The 21,191-nt window shown below is 45.2% G+C and overlaps 1 protein-coding gene across 1 annotated transcript in view; it reads right to left on the bottom strand.

The window, feature by feature from the left end:
- The window catches only part of Adgrb3 (adhesion G protein-coupled receptor B3), a 529,297-nt gene that overhangs the window by 233,681 nt on the left and 274,425 nt on the right, over nt 1-21,191 (bottom strand). The window contains exon 15 of the mRNA XM_013032264.1: nt 11,851-11,894. Coding sequence (XP_012887718.1) covers nt 11,851-11,894 — 44 coding nt within the window. The remainder of the gene's footprint in view (nt 1-11,850; nt 11,895-21,191) is intronic.

Below are 21,191 nucleotides of genomic sequence, written 5' to 3'. Positions count from 1 at the left end.
TGATTTGGAAGTTAATGGGTTCTGTGGATTGGAGGTGGTGTGGATGGATTCTGTGGTTTGTAGGTGGTGGGGGTGGGTTCTGTGGTTTGTAGGTGGTGTAGATGGGTTCTGTGGTTTGTAGGTGATGTGGATGGGTTCTGTGGTTTGTAGGTGGTATAGATGGGTTCTGTGGTTTGGAGGTGGTATGGAGGGGTTCTGTGGTTTGTAGGTGGTGTAGATGGGTTCTGTGGTTTGGACATGGTGTGGATGGGTTCTGTGGTTTAGAGGTGGTGTGGATGGGATCTGTGGTTTGGAGATGGTGTGGGTAGGTTCTGTGGTTTGTAGGTGGTGTGGATGGGTTCTGTGGTTTGTAGGTGGTGTGGGTGGCTTCTGTGGTTTGGAGGTGGTGTGGATGGGATCTGTGGTTTGGAGATGGTGTGGATGGGATCTGTGGTTTGGAGGTGGTGTGGGTGGGATCTGTGGTTTGGAGGTGGTGTGGGTGGGTTCTGTGATTTGGAAGTTAATGGGTTCTGTGGATTGGAGGTGGTGTGGATGGATTCTGTGGTTGTGGGTGGGTTCTGTGGTTTGTAGGTGGTATGGAGGGGTTCTGTGGTTTGAGGTGGTGTGGATGGGTTCTGTGGATTGGAGGTGGTATGGAGGGGTTCTGTGGTTTGGAGGTGGTATGGATGGGTTCTGTGGTTTGTAGGTGGTGTGGATGGGTTCTGTGGTTTGTAGGTGGTGTGGGTGGGTTCTGTGGTTTGTAGGTGGTATGGGTGGGTTCTGTGGTTTGGAGATCACATGATGGTTTCTGTGGTTTGGAGGTGGTGTGGATGGGTTCTGTGGTTTGTAGGTGGTGTGGGTGGGTTCTGTGGTTTGTAGGTGGTATGGGTGGGTTCTGTGGTTTGGAGATCCTATGATGGGTTCTGTGGATTGGAGGTGGTGTGGAGGGGTTCTGTGGTTTGGAGGTACTGTGGGTGGGTTCTGTGGTTTGTAGGTGGTATGGAGGGGTTCTGTGGTTTGGAGGTGCTGTGGGTGGGTTCTGTGGTTTGGTGGTGGTGTGGATGGGTTCTGTGGTTTGTAGGTGGTGTGGATGGGTTCTGAGGTTTGTAGGTGGTGTGGATGGGTTCTGTGGTTTGTAGGTGGTATGGAGGGGTTCTGTGGTTTGGAGGTGGTGTGGGTGGGTTCTGTGGTTTGGAGGTGCTGTGGATGGGTTCTGTGGTTTGGAGGTGCTGTGGGTGGTTTCTGTGGTTTGGAGGTGGTGTGGGTGGGTTCTGTGGTTTGGAGGTGGTATGGATGGGTTCTGTGGTTTGGAGATCACATGACAGGTTCTGTGGATTGGAGGTGCTGTGGGTGGGTTCTGTGGTTTGGAGATCACATGATGGGTTCTGTGGATTGGAGGTGGTGTGGATGGGTTCTGTGGTTTGTAGGTGGTATGGATGGGTTCTGAGGTGGTGTGGGTGGGTTCTGTGGTTTGGAGGTGGTGTGGGTGGGTTCTGTGATTTGGAAGTTAATGGGTTCTGTGGATTGGAGGTGGTGTGGATGGATTCTGTGGTTTGTAGGTGGTGGGGGTGGGTTCTGTGGTTTGTAGGTGATGTAGATGGGTTCTGTGGTTTGTAGGTGGTGTGGATGGGTTCTGTGGATTGGAGGTGGTGTGGATGGGTTCTGTAGTTTGTAGGTGGTATGGATGGGTTCTGTGGTTTGGAGGTGCTGTGGATGGTTTCTGTGGTTTGGAGGCGGTGTGGGTGGGTTCTGTGGATTGGAGGTGGTATGGAGGGGTTCTGTGGTTTGGAGGTGGTATGGATGGGTTCTGTGGATTGGAGGTGGTGTGGATGGGTTCTGTGGTTTGTAGGTGGTATGGAGGGGTTCTGTGGTTTGTAGGTGGTATGGATGTGTTCTGTGGTTTGTAGGTGGTATGGAGGGGTTCTGTGGTTTGTAGGTGGTATGGATGGGTTCTGTGGTTTGGAGGTGGTGTGGATGGTTTCTGTGGTTTGTAGGTGGTATGGATGGGTTCTGTGGTTTGTAGGTGGTATGGATGGGTTTTGTGGTTTGGAGGTGGTGTGGATGGGTTCTGTGGTTTGGAGGTGGTATGGATGGGTTATGTGGATTGGAGGTGGTATGGAGGGGTTCTGTGGTTTGTAGGTGGTATGGATGGGTTCTGTGGTTTGTAGGTGGTATGGATGGGTTCTGTGGTTTGGAGGTGGTGTGGATGGGTTCTGTGGATTGGAGGTGGTATGGAGGGGTTCTGTGGTTTGGAGGTGGTGTGGATGGGTTCTGTGGTTTGGAGGTGGTATGGATGGGTTTTGTGGTTTGGAGGTGGTATGGTTGGGTTCTGTGGTTTGGAGATCACATGATGGGTTCTGTGGATTGGAGGTGGTGTGGATGGGTTCTGTGGTTTGGAGGTGGCATAGATGAGTACTCTAAGAGCCCGTCCTTGGGTGATGGTGATAGGAAGCGGTGGATCTTTAAGAAGCCGGACCTGGCAGTGACTCACACCTGTAACTCTAGCTACTCCGGAGGTTAAGATCTGAGAATCCCAGTTCAAAGCCAGTCTGGGTAGGCAAGTCTGTGAGACTCTTATTTTCAAGACAGCACTGGGGCTGCAGCTCAAGTGGTACAGTGCCAGGAGGAAAAAGGCAAAGAGACAGCACTCAGCCCACGAGTTCAAGTTCCAGTACTAATGCGTGTGCACGTGCACACCTACACACCTACACACACACATACATGAGCACACACACACACACATGCATACACAGGATGCATTGAAAGAATTATTGTGAAGGGAGAAATATCGAGACATTCCTTGGGATTACAGATCGTGAGCTCCCCTAACTTAGGTGTTCTCACTGTACCTGGAGAGATGCTGGTTCGCAGGGTGGAGAACGCAGCAGTGCCCGGCACACGAGCTATCCACACACAGAGCAGCTAGTCTTCCCAGGGTGAAGGTTCTTATTAAAAAAGAGGCAGTGCTGGGCTTCCAGGCAGGCAGACCTTAGTTCAAATCTTGACTCTGGCTAGGTGCTGGTGGCTCACACCTGTAATCCTAGCCACTCAGGAGGCTGAGAACTGAGGATCATGGTTTGAAGCAGCCCAGACAGGAAAGTCCATGAGATACTCATCTCCAATTAGCCACCCAAAACCACAATTGTAGCTGTGGCTCAAGTAGTAGAGTGCTAGTCTTGAGCAAAAGCTGAGAGACAGCACCTGAACCCTGAGTTCAAGTCCCAGTACCAATGTGCCCATGGGCACATACACACACACATACACAAAGTAACTGTGTGGAAGATCATCAGGTTCTGGTCTAGGGGCTTGGGCTTGGGGAGGGTTGGCTCCTTTTCTTCATGGGACCCCCAGCCTCTCTGGCTTCCTGTCTTCGGGGTATGGCTTCCTGACTCATGTGCTCTGCCTTCCTGAGCCAGAAGCTCTCCCCGCAATACCAATGCCACATTGTGTACATTTCTGAAATCAAGCTCTGGTGAAATTATCCTCTTCCCCTGTAAGTTTTCCAGCCTCAGGTATTTCATTATAGAAACAGAAAAAAAGCATAGACTTAGTTAACTCGGTCTAAGGAAAATATTTGTTAACTTTAATTACTGAGTATTTCTGAGTACATATAAGTAAGCGATTCTGAGACTTAAAGATACATAATAGCAAATTAAATATTCAGTAAAATGTTTGGTCTGTTGCTAATAGGATACTTAAGTAGGGAAATTTTAGCTTGAGTCATTTAAATGATTTAAGAGTATCTCATTTGAATTCTCAGCAATTTCAGGCCTCCATCTTTTTTTTGAAATAGAACCACAGGTAGTAAATTAAGACAGGCTCACCACAGGCCTACTTGTACCAGTCTTAGATTGTTCCTATTAATATTTTAAATAAAAAATCTATTAATACTTTATAGATATAGATAATATATAGATATTGGCCAGAGTTCCTTGCAATCCTTCTACAGACCCTAAAACAGTAAAAATCAGTGAGAGATACTGGATAAATTCCTAGTTTCGCCACTATTCATTTTAAAAAAAATGTAGCAAATACTTTTAAGTGTGACTTCAATGGCCTTCCGAGGAAAGGTGCTCAGGTTCACTGCCCACACTGGAGATAGAGCACAGGGCCTTTCAGGACAGAGGAATCTGCCAGCCAGCAGCTCTGACCTTTACTTTGTCTGTATTGTTTTAACCTTCCTGCTCTGGAACATTCTTCTGAGAGTGTGATGCCTAAACACAAGACTTTCAGGAAAGAAACTCTGGCACCGGTGGCTCATTGCACCTGTAACCCCAGCTATCCAGACGCCTGGGTCACATTCTGAAGCTGTGAGACTCCATTTCCAAAATAACCAGCAAAAGCTTGGTGGAGGCATAGTTGAAGCAATAGAGCACTAGAGGACAAGCAAGTTGTACTGAGTTCAAACCCGAGTACGAGTATTAACTGCCACCCTTCTCTGTAAGATTCTTCTACCGACCACAAGACTCGAACTGTCCCTGAGCCTCTGAGCACATTTCATGCTTCAACACTGTGGAACACCGTCTCCCTCCTTCTCTGGGGCTGCGGTGACTGCCCCACGCAACAGACAACGTTACAACCACTTCCATTTGTTGCTGTTTTTCATCATCTTAAAGTAGTTGTACAAAGGAGCTGCCATTTAACAAAGCCGTTTATGAATGCATCCTGATCGATGTCAGCCCTTTTGGTATTCTCCCTTTCCCTCCCACCCTACCCCTTCCTTTACTCTTGTTAATTTTGCCATATCTACACCGAATTCTTGACTGCATTCCCCTTCTTCTTCTCCTCTTCATTCATTCATCCACACCCTGCCTCACCACCTCCCCTTTCCAGTACCCTCTTCCTGGAGTGTTATTTCATTCAACTTTGATTTTGGCTTTCTAAGGAATTACCCTACTTGAGATCTCCCTTGAATCTACCACAGTAGTCATGAATTTAAAGAAATTCCACAGGGAGCTTTAAAATAAAACATGATACTGATTAAAAATTGAAGTTGGTTTTCAGCTGCATAATTTTAACTATAAAAGTTAACTAGAAAGCTAAGCTCCACCTTTAATACTTCAGCTAAATAACAAAACAGGACTGGTAAAGATGTTGTTAATTTCAGACACTGGGAACTTTTCAGATCATAATTCATATGGTAAATAATTGCTATCAGGAATTATCTAAAAAAGAATTACTATCAAGATGCCACTGAATATGTTTTTGGATTTAGAAATACCTAAGAATATAGCCAAGTAGTTTTAATGTATGCATTTTAATATCATGATAGAAATTAATATTAAAATATAGACTCATACCTTAGCATTTGTTTTAGCATACATAGCTTCTTGATTTAAAAATATCCTCTTATACATAAGGATTTGTTCAGGGCAGAGTTGAGCTATTTTCATTTCAGAAAAAACACTTAGCTTCTGTTTCACAATGTGCATGCACCATTTCTCAGTGATTAGACAATTAATTTGAACAGTCTGGATAATAACTGCTGAAGGTCTCTGGGAAAGACATTTTGGCAGCAAACAGAAGACGGAATTCCAAGCCTTTGGAGGAAGGTGTGAATGGAAGAGCATTCTAGAACCAAGTGGAACAGCTAGTGCTGTGGCCAGGAAAGGCAGAGGGGAGTCCTGGAGTAATAATTCACTCGCTAAGTGAACGCTGATTGTATGAAGGAATGATACAATTGAGATAAGCAGACTGAGAATGTAACCATTGGAGTAAGTGGCACTCCCCACGCTTGTCATCTTGATCTATTCACTCTTTAAAATTTCACCCATGCTACATAATTTCTTTATCACCATATGTATGTTGTTTCTGTCTTTCCATGGACCTCTTCTATCTAATCTTATAAGGTAGATTGTTTAGTCTGTTCACTGACATATGCACCAAGAGCTTGAACAGCAGAACAAATTGGAGATCCTCAAAGAGCACTGCCAGAGCGTAAGTCTGAAATCCATTAACAACGCTAGAAATTTACAAAACTGAAAGTGACATGCTTCTAGTTGCCAAATACTTAAATACAGGTGGGCACATCAAATAGCAATAACACGAGGCAGGAAGCACAGGACAGTAGAAAATACACACTTAAAGTTGTGAGAGATGCATGTGTATAGCAACGTTTCATGCCATGCTGTTCTGAGAGGCAGTGGTGGAGTTAGATTGCAGTGTTCCTCTTTTCAGTAATATGATTTCTTATAGGCCCACTTTCCCACTGAAATACCACAAGAACATCGGGGATACATGTGAAAACACATGAACAGGATCCGTCCTTCCCATGAACCTATAGCCTGTGTGGAAAGCCTCCAGAGAACTTCTAGAATGAGCTCAGCTTCAGGCCCCGAGGGATAAGCAAAGGAAACTTGAAGTCATCTCTGGGGAATGTTCCTTTACCCTGGGCCCCAGGAGTGCTCATCAATAACTCTCCAAGGACTGCAAACGTGACAGCCCAGCACACCAGGAAAAGAGGCATTCTGGGTGAGAATGAGGTAAATGCGATCAGAACTGGACCCCCAGACATGTGAAGTACAAACTGTTAGGTACGACTGAGGGGAGAATGAGTGGACCGTAAGGGGAGACCGAGGCTGAGGATGGAGCCAGGCCTCTTATAGAGGACAAGGTGGGGAGCTGCATCTGGTGGCGCGCTAGCAGGGTCCTGAGGGGCGCAGGCCTCCTACCGCAGGGGCAGCACGTGTGCACACTCTCCTCTGGTGATCCTCCCTCAGTATGTGTGCACACGCTCCTCTGGTGGTCCTCCCTCAGTGCGTGTGCACATGCTCCTCTGGTGATCCTCCCTCAGTGCGTGTGCACACGCTCCTCTGGTGATCCTCCCTCAGTGCGTGTGCACACGCTCCTCTGGTGGTCCTCCCTCAGTGGGTGTGCACACGGCTCCTCTTGTGGTCCTCCTTCAGTGCGTGTGCACATGCTCCTCTGGTGGTCCTCCCTCAGTGCGTGTGCACACGCTCCTCTGGTGGTCCTCCCTCAGTGCGTGTGCACACAGCTCCTCTGGTGGTCCTCCCTCAGTGGGTGTGCACACGGCTCCTCTGGTGGTCCTCCCTCAGTGCGTGTGCACACGCTCCTCTGGTGATCCTCCCTCAGCGCGTGTGCACACCTTCCTCTGGTGGTCATCCCTCTCCTTACAAAGCCCTCTGTCTGCTTTTGGGGGCACTGACCCGATGGCCTTGTCCAATCCTAACCAGCTTAGCAGGTGCCCCTCTAAGCATCAAGTAGGTGCCTCTCCTCTTAATCTTCACCCTAGAGACAGCATTTCAGCTCATGAGCACTGGCAGCAAGCTCAGCCTCCCCAGACCACAGCAGAGGGGCAGACAACCCACACTGGAAAAGTAACAGGTACCAGGGACTCATGCCTGTAATTCCAGCTCCTCAGGAAGGGCTGAGATGGGATGATTGAGGCTCACAGTCAGCAAACACATCCTCAACACTCTTCTCTCCAGTTAACGAGCAAAAAGCTGGAAGGAGAGGTGTGGCTTGTGTGGTAGTGCACCAACCTTGAGTGACAAAGCTCGAGGACAGTGCCCAGACTCTGAGTTCAGCCCCAGGACTGGTGGGGAAGGGGAGGGGGTGAGGAGGTAGGTGTGTGGGTGGTGTGGGTGGGGCTGTGGGCTTCATGTTCATTGTGTGACTCTTTCTACAGTGGTAGAATAAGGATAAGACGTGACTGTTGGGTTCAAGCTTTATTTTCCGAAACAGAAAAAAAGACGTCTGGACCCGTGGCAGAAGCCGTGGTTTCCAAGCCCTGCGTGGAAGGTGAGAGCGAGGTCCACATGAGACTACAGCACACCATTCCCTGCCAGGTGTCCTCAGCTCAGGCTGTGGGAATAACCCAGCGCTCCCAGGACTCACGCGGGGGCCGTTAACACCGTCAGCAGCATCTGGTAAGCTAGCTGTTAAAAAGGGGTCATTACTCCATCAAAATATTCGAGAATACTTCTTCAGGAAACTAAGCCCTTAAGACTCAAGAACATAAAAAGCACAATGCAATTCAAATGTCCTGAGAAGGTTGGGAAACATTCTAAGCGATTAAAGCAGAAAAATTTCCCCAAAGAAAGATAGCTAAGAAAGAAAGGTCATTTTCCATTGTCCAGGGTTTATGGGGGGGGGGAGCCACAATTCTAGATACCTCCCAGCCTCATAAAATAATGTATACGATATATTAGTATATATAACACATATACTATATATAGTATATTTTATATATATAATATATAAATAAATACTATACATAGTAATAAAATGAAATAGTAAATAAGAACTAAAAAATAAAAAAGTAAATAAAGCTTTACATTTACAGAATTTTAAAAAACAGGAAACAAATATTTTATATTGCTTTTTAGAGTAAAAATGGCATTGTTGTTTTATAAATAGTACCAAAAGTTTTATGAACAGTAAGTCTGAAAAACCAGTAACTATTTTAAACTAGGGTAATATGGCTTTTGACTATGATATATTCTACTTTGTGAGTTGTACTTTAATGTATATGGACTGAATTTTTAAACTATGCTTTAAAATCCATGAATGGGTCTACAATTTGTCCCTGTGTGTGTCCACTGCCCCATAACAGGCTTACGCGTTTCCCCCTCACCCCTCGCCCCTCCCATCCACCCTCCCCATGCATAAATCAAATTTCCCACTTTTTTGTATGTGGAATAATGATTTAATGAAGCCTGATATTTTGATTTTTGTCATTGTGAATATAGTTAAGAGACAAAAAAAAGAATAAGATAGTTTTTTTTAACCAGAGAAGTCATTGGGCCATAATGGACAGGGAAAAGACCTATAAAATCCTGGTGTCTCAGATGCAAGCTACAAAAATCTGTATTTGCTGCTCTTTAGTTACATGAACACATTCACCTCAACGAGTCTACAAAGTGCCAGCTGGAGCAATGTCCTCAACTTCAACTTAAAAAAAAAAAGAGACATTCTCTGCAGAGCCACCATATACAGTGGGCGGGCCACGGGTGTGCCCGGGAGAGGTGTATGCCAGGGGAAGTGTGCGGACTGTGTGCTCAGTGCAGTGTCCTGGGTATGCTCAAGCCGAGATTTCTTTCCTAGGGTCAATGGCTGCGCCCTTGCTGACATCTTTATGTACTTTTCACAGACCAATCTGTGCAATAAAATAAATCATGCTTTTGGAAGGTCTGCAGTTAACTGAATGCCTAGAAAATTCTAGAAGCAGGGAATAGAATTCTCACTGGCTCCAAACCATGGACCACCTACATCCCCGCCTCCCACGCTTTGACCACACATAGCCACACCTGATTCCCACAGCCCTGACCACACAACCACACGTGCTCCCCGCCCTGACCACACCCAACCACGCCTGCTTCCAACAGCCCGAACTACACACACCTTCGCTAACTTCCCACCGCCTGACCACACCCAACCACGCCCACTTCTAACAGCCCGAACTACACACACCTTCGCTTGCTTCCCACCGCCTGACCACACCCAACCACGCCCACTTCTAACAGCCCGAACTACACACACCTTCGCTAGCTTCCCACCGCCTGACCACACACACCATGCCGGCTTCCCAAGGCCCCGAGCACACACAACCTCATCCACTTCCCCTGAGCACACACTACCACACCCGCTTCCCACAGCCTGGACCACACCCAACCACACCCGCTTCCCACGGCCCTGGTCCATCTCCTTCCTGAGCAGCCGCATTGAAGTTTCCCACCTGACTTCTCAGTCATTTGTCCCCTATTTTATAATTGTGAGAAATTAATTTCTCTTCATTTGGTTTCCTGAGTCCATATAAAAGAACTTCACATTTGACTGTTTCCTCAGGGAACTTTTGGCCATGCCAGCAATATCGTATATATTTGCTTTGAATTTCTCAGGGCTCAGTGACCTTTCCTGGGGTACACATGTAAAATGCTCCTTGATGGGGGGGAGAGAAAAGAGAGTGGACAGAAAGAGAGAGAGAGAGAGAGAGAGGGAAAGAAAGAATGAATGGCGGTCTCCTGACACGAGGGACGGGGCTGGGTGTGAGCTTTAGCGTTGCTTGGTTGGAGTTACGTTGTGCAGTGAATGAAATCTGTCTTCAAAAATGAGTGACTGGAAGAAGCAAAGATGCTCTGCACAGGCAGAAATAAGGATAACAGAAGCAAAAGAGTTCAGGGAGCTAAGCAGAGAAGGAGCCAGTGCATGTTGGTCTTTGCAAAGTCGTGACCACGGCTCCTCCTGATGCCAGTCAATCCCGGGAGAAAGAACACCACACCAGGGCATCTCCATCATGAGTAGCTCTTACTGACCTAAAGGACGCGCTGTCCCTCCTGGGACTGACGCAGATGCACAGCAAGCCACAGGAGGCCACGACACTAAACTCTTGCAGATTAAAAGGAACATCAGTTAGACAGGAACCTGTGGTTCATGCCTATAATCCCAGCTATTTGGGCTGACCTGAAGACTGGGGATAGAGGTACGCTAAGTCAGGAACGTCTAGGAGATTCCCATTGCCAACCAGTCATCAGAAAGCTGTAAGTGGAGCTGAGGCTCAGGTAGTACAGCATCACCCTTGAAAAAGAAAAGCTAAGGGACAGTGCCCAGACCCTGAGTTCATAGCCCAGTTCTAGAAGAAAACATAATGTAAACCAAGGGCCCAGCAAACTGCCGGAACCTTAGTTTCTTTCTTATAAACCCTAAGTTCCCCCTTCTAGGTTTGCTGAGACGAGAGAAGTAACACCATCACTCTCGCATTTCTGGAGTGAAGAACACTGGGAAAATTCTTGGAAAATACACATCTCCAACAATATGGTACTCCAGCCAAACAAACATGGTAGCACTGCTTCTGACATTGATTCAATTAATAGTTTATCACCCATGCATGCACAAAGAATTGCACACTCATGTCTAAGCCTTATCTATGGAATTTTTTCTACCTTTCAGGAATTAAAATCTCAGAACTATCAAGGAGATGAAGAACTTGGTCAGCTACATCACAATTAATTATACCAACAACAATAAAATCATGAATTATTCATTTATTTGAAGGTTCTTCCTCCCTCCCTCCCTCTTTCGGTTCCTCTGTCCCTTCCTCCTTTCCTTCCTTCTTTCTTTCCTTGTGCCAGTACTGGGGCTTGAACTCAGGGCCTGGTTACTTTCTCTTAGCTTATTCCTTCTTGGGGGGGGGGTGGAGATAATACCAACCACATTTCAACCTGCAGGTTTTGGCTGGTTCACTGGAGGTAAGAGTCTCATGAACTTTCCTGCCTGAACTGGTTTTGAACTGCACTTCTCAGCTCTTGGGCTCCCCAACAGCTAGAATCACAAGCACGATCCACCAGCACCTGGCCAGTGTTTTCTTTTGTCTGCATGCATACATAAAATATTTGAATAAAATTTAAACATCACTCAATTTCTACAATAGTACAATTTGGCAGGATCATACACACATGGCATCACTTACTAACAGATTCAAGGTCATGCGAGAAATGTTTCTGTCAAATGATGATAGAGATTGCTGTTTCATCCACAAAGCCAAGCTCCACGACCAGGACCACAGGTGGAGACAGGCCGGGCTTCAGTAATTCCAAATCACCAGAGCTTCCCCAGCATCCTCAGGAAGCTCACAGAACCCACCCAGTCCTGTCTCGAGAAGTAGCTGGCTGGCATCATCGCACACGAACGCATCCATCCCACCACCAGCCCTCGGGAGTGCGGAGAGGAGGCCGAGGCCAGCGCTCACCAGCCGTTGGGATCACGGAGAGAAGGCCGAAGCCAGCTTGCACCTCACCTTCACCCCGCCCCCTCCCCCCGCCATCATCTGCCTACTAACTGGCAACAGCTGAAAAAACCGAGCATGCATGAATACTTAGTCTAAAGTAATGTCAGAAAACACGTGCCACTTACGTTTTGGAGTCATCCCACAGCACGCAGTAGGGGTTCAGAGTACCCTGCAAGGAAGCAGAGAGAAATCAGCATTGTCTGACTGCACACCTGATGCCAGCCATCTTGCCACAGGCCATGGTGAAGAGTCTACCGCAATTTTTTTTAAAAAATCCAAACAAATTTCCATTTTCTTTCTCATACATTTTTGGATTCATCTTTGGAAATCCTATGAAAACAATATATCTCCTCCAATACCATGACCTGTACTGACATCTCCCTGAAAACTGAAAGTGAAGATTCCCTGTGCCCCTCAGTCTAGATTTTGATGGATTTTCAAATAATTTGCATTTCCTTAAAACTTGGGTTGCTGTATTATTTCAGTTAAGAAGAGCCAAAATCCATAGTATTAAATCAGAGTGAAGCACACTATATTGAGCCATTCATTTATATAATATTTAATGTTTTCTAGAAGAATGAGATGTTGGTATTAATGGTTCACTTCCAGAGTTGGTAGACTTACAATACTTCCTTATATATTTATTTTGGTGTGCTGGAACTAGGACTTGAACTCATTGTATGGGCACTGTCTCTTAGATAGTTTGCTCCTGGCCAGTCACATACCACTTGAGCTACAGCTCCATTTCTGGCTTTTTGGCAGTTAATTGGAGGTAAGTGTCTCATAGTCCTCTCTTCCCAGGCTTGCTTTCAACTATGACCCTCAGATGTGAGCCATTAGGATTTGACCACATTAGCCTCATTTTGCCATTTGAAACTAACTTGATGTTGTTTTGAAGTGCAAAAGCTTTACGTATCTACAAATTCTTTCCTACTTCCAAAGGTTTTTATCTTATCCATTGAATGGATCCAGTTGGTCTCAAACTCACATTCTCCATATTACTCACTTCCTGGAACAGGTATTTTTAAAGTTCTGTTAGAGAAATCATCCAACTTGCTTGGAGCAAAGCCTTGTTACTAATAATCTAAACCAATTCAAGTCCCAGCAGCAATACAATAAAACTGAAAGAAAGATGTAGTGGCAAGCAGATAATAAGCATGCTAACTTATCCAAGCAGATTTAAGAAACATTAAATCCAAGTAAACAAAAGTTTTCAGGTAAATGAGACAGATGGGCTAAAGAAGATTAATTTAGAAAATGCCAACACAATCAGCACTCAAAAATATTGAAATTGCATGTCTTTAAAAATCTGAGGTGCCAAGGATGTTTTTGGCAAAACATACACAAAAAGCAAAGAAACAATCCACCTGTCTGGAGTCTACTCAAAATAGTGTAGCTCAACCTGAGTTCAGTGTCCGTAATGAGACAATTTCAAGTACTCTAAAAATTCACCATGGCCCAAACTTTCAAAGCATGTTCACTTAAAGTATATTTGTTATTTTATTTTAATTCTTTCTTCTCAGATCAATCAAACTAGGGTATTTATTTAATAATAGGATGTATCATCCGCTTGGTCAATACATTGACCAGGTTGAGTTTCTCTTTTCTATTGGTTTGTGAATGTTTTCTGCTTTCTTACTAGTAAAGCAGTGTTCTAGCCATCCTTCCTAGCCCTAGCTCTGAATGAGTCTACAAATGGCATTCATAATTGAATGTATTGCATTTTTTTCACAGTTATCTTCCATGTCTTTTCCCCCATGGTATACTTGAAATACAAATACTATGACAAAATACTCAGGGCACAGAAGTCAGAAGAGAGATATAGGAAGACAAAATATCATCTAGGAATCTACTCATTCAAGCAAGAATTATATGGTGAATACCATGCCAGGCACTGGTGGCTCATGCCTATAATTCCAGCTACTCAGGAGGCTGAGATCTAAGGATTGAAATTTGAAGCCAGTCCAGGCAGGAAAGACCATAAGAGTCTTATCTCCAATTAACCATCAAAAATCAAGGCATGGAGTCCTGGCTCAAGTGGAAGAACTTTAGCCTTGAGTGGAAAAAGGGACAGCACCCAGGTTTAAGTTCAAACCCTACTATATGAAGGTAGAAAACTATTATGCAATAAATGGGTATTACATTGCAGGTCCCTGTCCAGATACTGCAACAGGATACTTATTCTCACTGCACAGAAGGGGTAGAGATAAAGAAAAGTCGTCATAAGGCAAAGACACTGCATGCTGCAGTCATGGGGGTCCAGCCACAGTGTGTCCAATGGCTGGAGTACATGGTTGGCACTTTCATACACTGGGAACGCTTCTCCAAAAAGGCTTAATCTGAACAAAGATCTGAGTGAATACAGTAGAAGAGACAATAATGAAGTCATTGCTACTACAGTGAATGGTGGCTGAGTCTCTCAAAGCTGATCAGGTGGTTATAGGCCCTGAGAAAGTTCCGTTCCCAAACTGTCTTAACCAGACTTGCCAGCCTCATGATGTCTGAGGTGTTTACTCTGGACCACTCTAGAGCCAGCCGGCATGCCTATTAAAAGGGGGGTTGCAAAGGTTCATTATGCATGGAAACGTGCATTTCAATAACTATTCCCAGCCGTCATAATTTCTTCCCATGCCACCTTTGAAAAATTATTGCTAAGAAAGCAGAAATAATGTAGTAAAAACATTCTAGTGCATTATTATTTACTATAGTCACCGTCCCATGTAATCGATCATTCAAGCTCATTCCCGTCTAACTAAAACAGTGAGGGAAGATGGGCATGTTTATTAATGTTATTTAATCATTCTGCAATTATTATCACTGTGTATCCTATAAATATTTATAATTATTATGTGTCAATTAAAATGAAATTGCTGGGCGCTGGTGGCTCATGCCTGTAATCCAAGCTACTCAGAAGGCTGAGATCTGAGGATTGTGGCTTGAAGCCAGCCCAGGAAGGAAAGTTCCTGAGAGTCTTATCTTCAATTAACCACTAAAAAGCTGGAAATGGAGCTGTGGCTCAATTGGTAGAACACTAGCCTTGAGGACAAAAGCTCAGGGTCAGTGCCCAGGCCTCGAATTCAAGCCCCAGGACCAGCAAAATCAAACAACAACAACAAAAGATACAAAAGGAAAAACCATGGTTACTCTTTTGGTTTTATTTAAACTTCCAGATGGTTAATCCTCATATGTCATAATAAATTATTAATATTTTTGTGCAGGTATGGGAGCTTGAACTCAGGCTTAGATGCTGTGTCTTATTGGTTCCCCCCCACACTCTATCTCAGATCTCAGCCTCCAGAGTAGGCAAGATTACAGGCAAGAGTAAGCCACTAGCACCACGCATGATAAATTATTAATCTGGAAAGGCCGTAATTGTCTTACAACATGCATGGTCCTCTTAAAATAAAAGCAAGCAGAACAAGCAGATGGCACACTGAGGACACAGACAAAGGCAGTGATTTCACCTTAACTAACATTTCTCTAGTTCCAACTGTGTGTTGCAGTATCTTTCTCTCCCCCTCCCCACCCATCTGAAAGAGTGATGAGGGAAAGACTAGTAAATGGAAACTATATGCTTCTACGCAATTTTCTAAGTCTTAGATAACCAGGTGCATGCTCAGTATGTTTTTTTTTATATTTTTTAATTGTGAAAATACCATACAGAGGAGTTACCGTTACGTGGGCAAGGTGATGAGTACATTTCTTATCAAGCTGTTGCCTCCTCCTTTGTTTCCCCTTCCCATCTTTTCCCATCCCCTGCGAAAGTTGCAAAGTTCATTTTTTTTCGACATAACATTTTCTACATCTCATTGTTGCAATGGGTGCACATGTATCCCTATTTAAACAATTTGTTTTTTCTCTTCCCCTCCACAAAGTATGCCAACATCAAATACAGTGAAAACAGGGGTTGTACCGTGGGGGAGGGACATACAAAGCAACAAAGAAATCATCTTATAAATATGTTAGAAACAATCGCAAGAAAGAAAAAAATATTTGAATCCTTATCTTGGGGTTCATTTCACCTAATATCAATTTATCTTGACCGTTTCTGCTTGTCTCAGACATAGACTAGTTATTGCAAATAAGGGAAACCATGGGACCTATGTTTCTTTGGGCCTGGCTTACTGCTCAGTATGTTAACCTTAGCCCCTCCCCCAAACTCCAAACAAAGAGACTAACAAACCATTCCAAATTCCAACAAATGAAACACCTCCAACTAGATCTGTCCGAGCTTATTCTTCCTCATTTCATGTTATTATTCATCACATACAACTACAGAAGGCAAATAGATTCTGAGATCCTAGAATATTTCTAACATGAGCGAGCTGCGAAAAGACTGACTCTATCCAGTTTATAATTTCAGTATTATCGGACAAAGAACACATTTAAAAAAATCTAAGAAAGTACATGCTAGAGGAACAACAAAAAAAGAGACCACGAGTTGTAAAATTTTCCATAATCAAACCTATGGCATGTCGCTAAAAGACAGTCAGAAAGGGCCGTGTGTGGACACCGGTGGCTCACAGTGGCTCACACCTCCAGCCCTGGCTGCTGGGAGGGCTGAGAGTGACTGGGTAGAGCAATTTGCAAGAGGTAGCTCCGGGCCACAGCTGGGTGTGGTGATGCAGACCATCCGTGTGCGAGAGGCTCCCAGTTCCAGGCCAGCCTGGACCTAAGATAACTCCACCCAGGCCCCCCTGTGCGGGCGTTCGGAGCACCCCAGCAGTACAGACACCGTGGAGGGGGGCTGCGGCTCAGGCAGGAGCTGGGGAGGGAAGTGAGACCCAAGTTTTTCTTTTATCTTTTCTCAGACTATCCTAAAGCTGGTGCTGGAGGCGTGGCTCAGCAGCAAAGCACCTACCTCACAAGCGCAAGGCCCTGAGTTCAAGCCTAGTGGCCTTCTTTCCCCCAAGGGAGGAAATCCTCTCAGGATTGTGTCTTTTAACAGATAAAAAGCTACAGAGTTGCTGAAAATGTAATACATTGTCCAATGGAATGAGAGAGCTGAACATATTCTAAAAACTTAATAATTAGAACATTTTCTGAATATTCTCTAAAGCTGTTCTCTGCATGATAGTTAACACAGTTCCATACTTTAGCATTTAACTGAAACATGGAAAGAGCTGTGTCACTGCTTTTGAAGGGAGTGTGTTCAGGACTCTGGAGCACAGGGGATGGTTGAGGATGCACTAGTGTGTCACGCAGGTGTGCAGGTGCCACGCAGGTGTGCAGGACATGATTGAAATAGCTTCATGAAGGTTCTACAGGAAGCAACAAATTCACAGCCAGTGAAACCAAGGCGCTGACAAAGAAAGAGCTAGTCTGTGCTAAAGCAGACTCCTGATGCAGGAACTGTAGAATGCTGTCTTAGCCAGACAATTGTACCCGCATTAAATCCTTTTCAGGGCGTTGGCTGCGTTTAATTAGAACTTGGGGAAAGAGCGAATATGTAAGGCAGTGTCTGCTGCGGGTGACAGAGAGGCCCACACCAACTGGAGGAGGCTGCTGTTTGGCTAATGGCTGAATGTTTCTCATTTCTGAGCTGTATCAGTAGCCTGGCTCTCTATTACTGTCACAGGAGAAGCAACGAGATGTTGGACCACACCGGTAATTTTATAAAACTTTGTATCCTTCAAGACGACCCCTGCCGCCCCATCCATCTTCTGGAGTGCCATTCCATTGCTTCTCAAGATGGCGGGTCTTCTAATGTCAGAGCCATCCAGACGTTTTCTCTAATGACTTCAACAACAGATGCTTACGTGACTAGATCCACATAGCAGACAGGCGGGTGCTGTGTATCCTGCTGGGGTTATGTTGAGACTGGGCGGGGATATGTCCAGCATGGCCTGTCTCTGTCCACAGAGGAGCTTTCCTGCGCTGGCCGTGAGTGGCTCCCACCTGCGGGATGCAGGTTGGGTTCCAGCTGGCATCTTGCACAGGGCACTTCTCTTGGGAGCCCAGGTGCTGCTCTGATGTCGCCCTGGTCCCCCTGAGAGCCCACTGTCACTGTCCCATGCCACACCACGCTGGTGCCTTTTACCAAGTCCTAAAGGGCTGTCCCAGTTACAATTAGGGAACAATGTCAATTTTCTGAGTTCCATTGACTAATGTGCTATAATATTGTCAGACATGGGGTACTGAAAGACACAATGGGCATGTGGTATGGATTATCTCTATCATCTGCATGTGAGTGGAACACAAGCATGGAACATGGCTTCAGTATCTTGACGGTGTCTGGAGGGCTCAGCTTGGGCTCTGCGAGGAAGGCTCCATGGCTGAGACAAGTGCCGGTGTGGTCACACTCCTCGCTGGGGTCTGGGATAAATGTGCGAAGTCCCAGCTCATGGCTTGCAGCTTAATGTTGTCGCTGGCTTCTGCAGTCCACGTCCTTCACACTATGGCCTCTCTGCTGCCATTTCACAGACAGCACTGGCTCATCAGGTGCAGTCCGGCTAACGGAGCTGAAGCTCAGGGCCTTTGCTGCCTGGTTGGCCTGTGAATCATAAACCTTGGCTCCTACGCAGCCAGGACTACAGATGTGCGCCACTGGTGCCTGGCTGGGTCCTTCATTTCAATGGCTCACGTGATTAAACGTGGCCAGCTCAGATAAACCTAACAAGTGCCCGAAACCAGAGCCCTTAACGATAATGACATTGAACATTTTCTGTTAACATGCAACACATTTGCAACAAACATGTACCATGTCCTTTTGACATGCAGCCACACTGGAGTCTGCCTTGAACACGTAACTCAGGTTCATTGGTTCTGAGGGTCAAAGACGTGGGCAACCTCCTGGCCACTTGTGTGTCTGCCGCACAGGAGCCGACAAGCTGCTGGCCGCGGCTGAGCCTGGCCGGTCATGCCTTCTTCGCAGATACGATTCTAGTGGAACTGACTCCTTTGGTTGTCTGTGACTGCTCTGACATGAGGAAAACATCACTGAGCGCATGTGGTCGAAACCACCAGGCTCCCGTATCTAAACACTTCTACCTTTTTGCAAAAATAGTTGCTAAATTCTGCTCTAATAAAACGTGACCGGAGTGTCCGCATCAACCCAGCACAGAATGCCTCCAAAGGGCCAAAAACCAAGGTTGAAAGGCAATGTTAGAAGTAAAGGGCTCAGTGCCTGCAGCTCACACCTGTGTGTAATGTTAGCTACTCGGAAATCTGAGGCCTGAGTTCAAAGCCAGCTCAATCAGAAAAGCCCAGGAGACTCGTAGCTCCAATGAGCCAGCAAAATGTCAGAAGTGGAGGTGTGGCCCAAGTGGAAGAGATGAAGCCAAAAAAGCCAAGAGAGAGCAACAAAGCATTGAGTTCTAATCTAGTACCTGCACCAAAAAATAATAAATGAAATAAAATTTAAACGTAAAGCAAATTAAAAATTATTACTGAAAGCTAAAGGATGTAAATGGCCCTTTGTGGGAATTACACACGTGCTGTGCTTCTTCAGCCCTTACCAAGTGCTGTTTACATCCGCAAGTTGTTAGCCTTTAGCAGTTATGAGAACACCGGGGATGTGGGGCCCGTGCCGCTGGCAAAAAGCTGACCAGCGCTGCAGTATGCAGTGTTTCAGCTGAGGTTTACCAAGATGGTGGCTTATGATTCACACACGCATGCGAACGCGCGTGCACGCACGCGCGCGCGCACACACACACACCACACACACACACACACACACACACACACACACACACACAGAGGTAATATGTTAAAAAAATATGGCAAAGAAAATAGCTCCGGATCCAGATTCTCATGAGATTTTGTTGCATATGGCCATTTTGAGAGCAATATTTTTTTTTTTTTGCTTGCAACTTTGAAGTACCAAGTAGCACCCTGCATTGGCCATAGAGCAGCTGCCCAGAGTAAAACCATTTCCTTTTAAGGGCTAGGTTAGACTACAGGCCAGCAGGGTGCATGCTATCTCTCCACTCAAAATGGAAGGAACAACATAATTACATTTTACTTAGAGAAATAATGTATTTGAAAAGTTGAGGAAACATGGGATAATCATAATGCATTCATTGTCTGTTTTTCTAACTTGGCTTTAAATATGAGGATGTTAACCTGGTAGGCCCCAACTGTCTCATAGTGGATCTTCACTGTGTGTGTGTGCATGTGTGTGCACACATGTGTGTATGTGTGTCCACACATGCATACAGATCTGCTCTGTTGCACTTAGGTTTCAGTAATTATTTTCAATAAAATGATTATACATTGTAGAATGTAACAATTTGTAATCATGTCACACAAATAAAAAAGAACATTAGAAATATGAAACACAAAATTCCTTAAAAGCAAATGACCACCAGGCCCAGCACAAATGATACCCAGGTCATGGAAATGAAGCCACATGCCAGGGAAACTGAGCAAGAATGATGCTTTGCTAATTAATTGCCCGGCTGCTGGAAACTTCAATTGGCTTTACTAAATACCATTTGGAGTTGCTATTCTATTTCCTAGTCCTACCAGCTCCCAAGGGCCTTATTATATTGAACATACTGTAAATGCTGTTTGTTAAAAGCTTTTAAAAAGAACACATTTCACTTACGAAATGTTAATGGGCTTTTCCCTCGACTCCCTCTAACTGACAATCCCTACCCTTCTGTTTTCCTCACGTGACAAATAAAGAAACGGCATCTGGAGGTTGCTATCCAGAGCTCAAGGAAGCACAGAAGATGCTTTCTGTAGGAGAAGCTAGTCAAAGCAGGAAGATAAGTTATTAAAGATAATGTTGTATTTAAAATAGTCCAATTTCAAGGCTAGTACTGTGTGTATGTGTGTGTGTGTTATCATGAAATTTTAGCTAGTTTTTATTTCAAACTTCTTTTGTAAGATATAATTTCTTGCCATGTACCAGTGGCTCACGCCTGCAATCCCAGCTATTTAGGAGGCTGAGACCTGGGGATCCCAATTCAAAGCCAGTCCTGGCAGAAAAGTTTTTAAGATTCTTATCTCCAAGTAACCATGAAAATGTCAGAAGTAGAGCTGTGGCTCAAGTTGTAGAGTACCAACCTTGAGTGAAAATGCTAAGGCACAGGCTCTTAGTTCAAACCTCACTGCTCATACACAGACACACACAAACAGACACACACAGATACAATTTCTTTACCTTTTAGCTCAAATCATATTTTATTCTCAGCTGTGTTTTGGTTATCTCAGAAATGGAAACAAACCAGTGTCAGTGTATAGAATGCCTTTACTGAATATTAATATACCCTAAGCTGATCAGTCCTATACTGTTTACTTGAATGGGAAAATATTTTGCATAACCTGACCTGGGAAGCAATATAAATGTGAGTGGTATAATAAGTGTTGCCAACTCCACGTGAAGCACAAGGCTGTGTGAGCAGCGGCCCGGCCTGTGCCTGGGGCCGGGTCTGTGCTGCAGGTGACAAGGGATGGGAGGGGGTGACGGCGCCCCTTCCTCCTCTCTGGCTCTGCCAGACCTGTCACAGTGGACAGCAGA

Source organism: Dipodomys ordii, unplaced genomic scaffold (assembly GCF_000151885.1).
Source record: "Dipodomys ordii isolate 6190 unplaced genomic scaffold, Dord_2.0 Scaffold152, whole genome shotgun sequence".
NCBI classification, from domain to species: Eukaryota; Metazoa; Chordata; class Mammalia; order Rodentia; family Heteromyidae; genus Dipodomys; species Dipodomys ordii.
The sequence above is the reverse complement of the archived record's forward strand: the minus strand, read 5'-3'. Positions and strand labels throughout refer to the sequence as shown.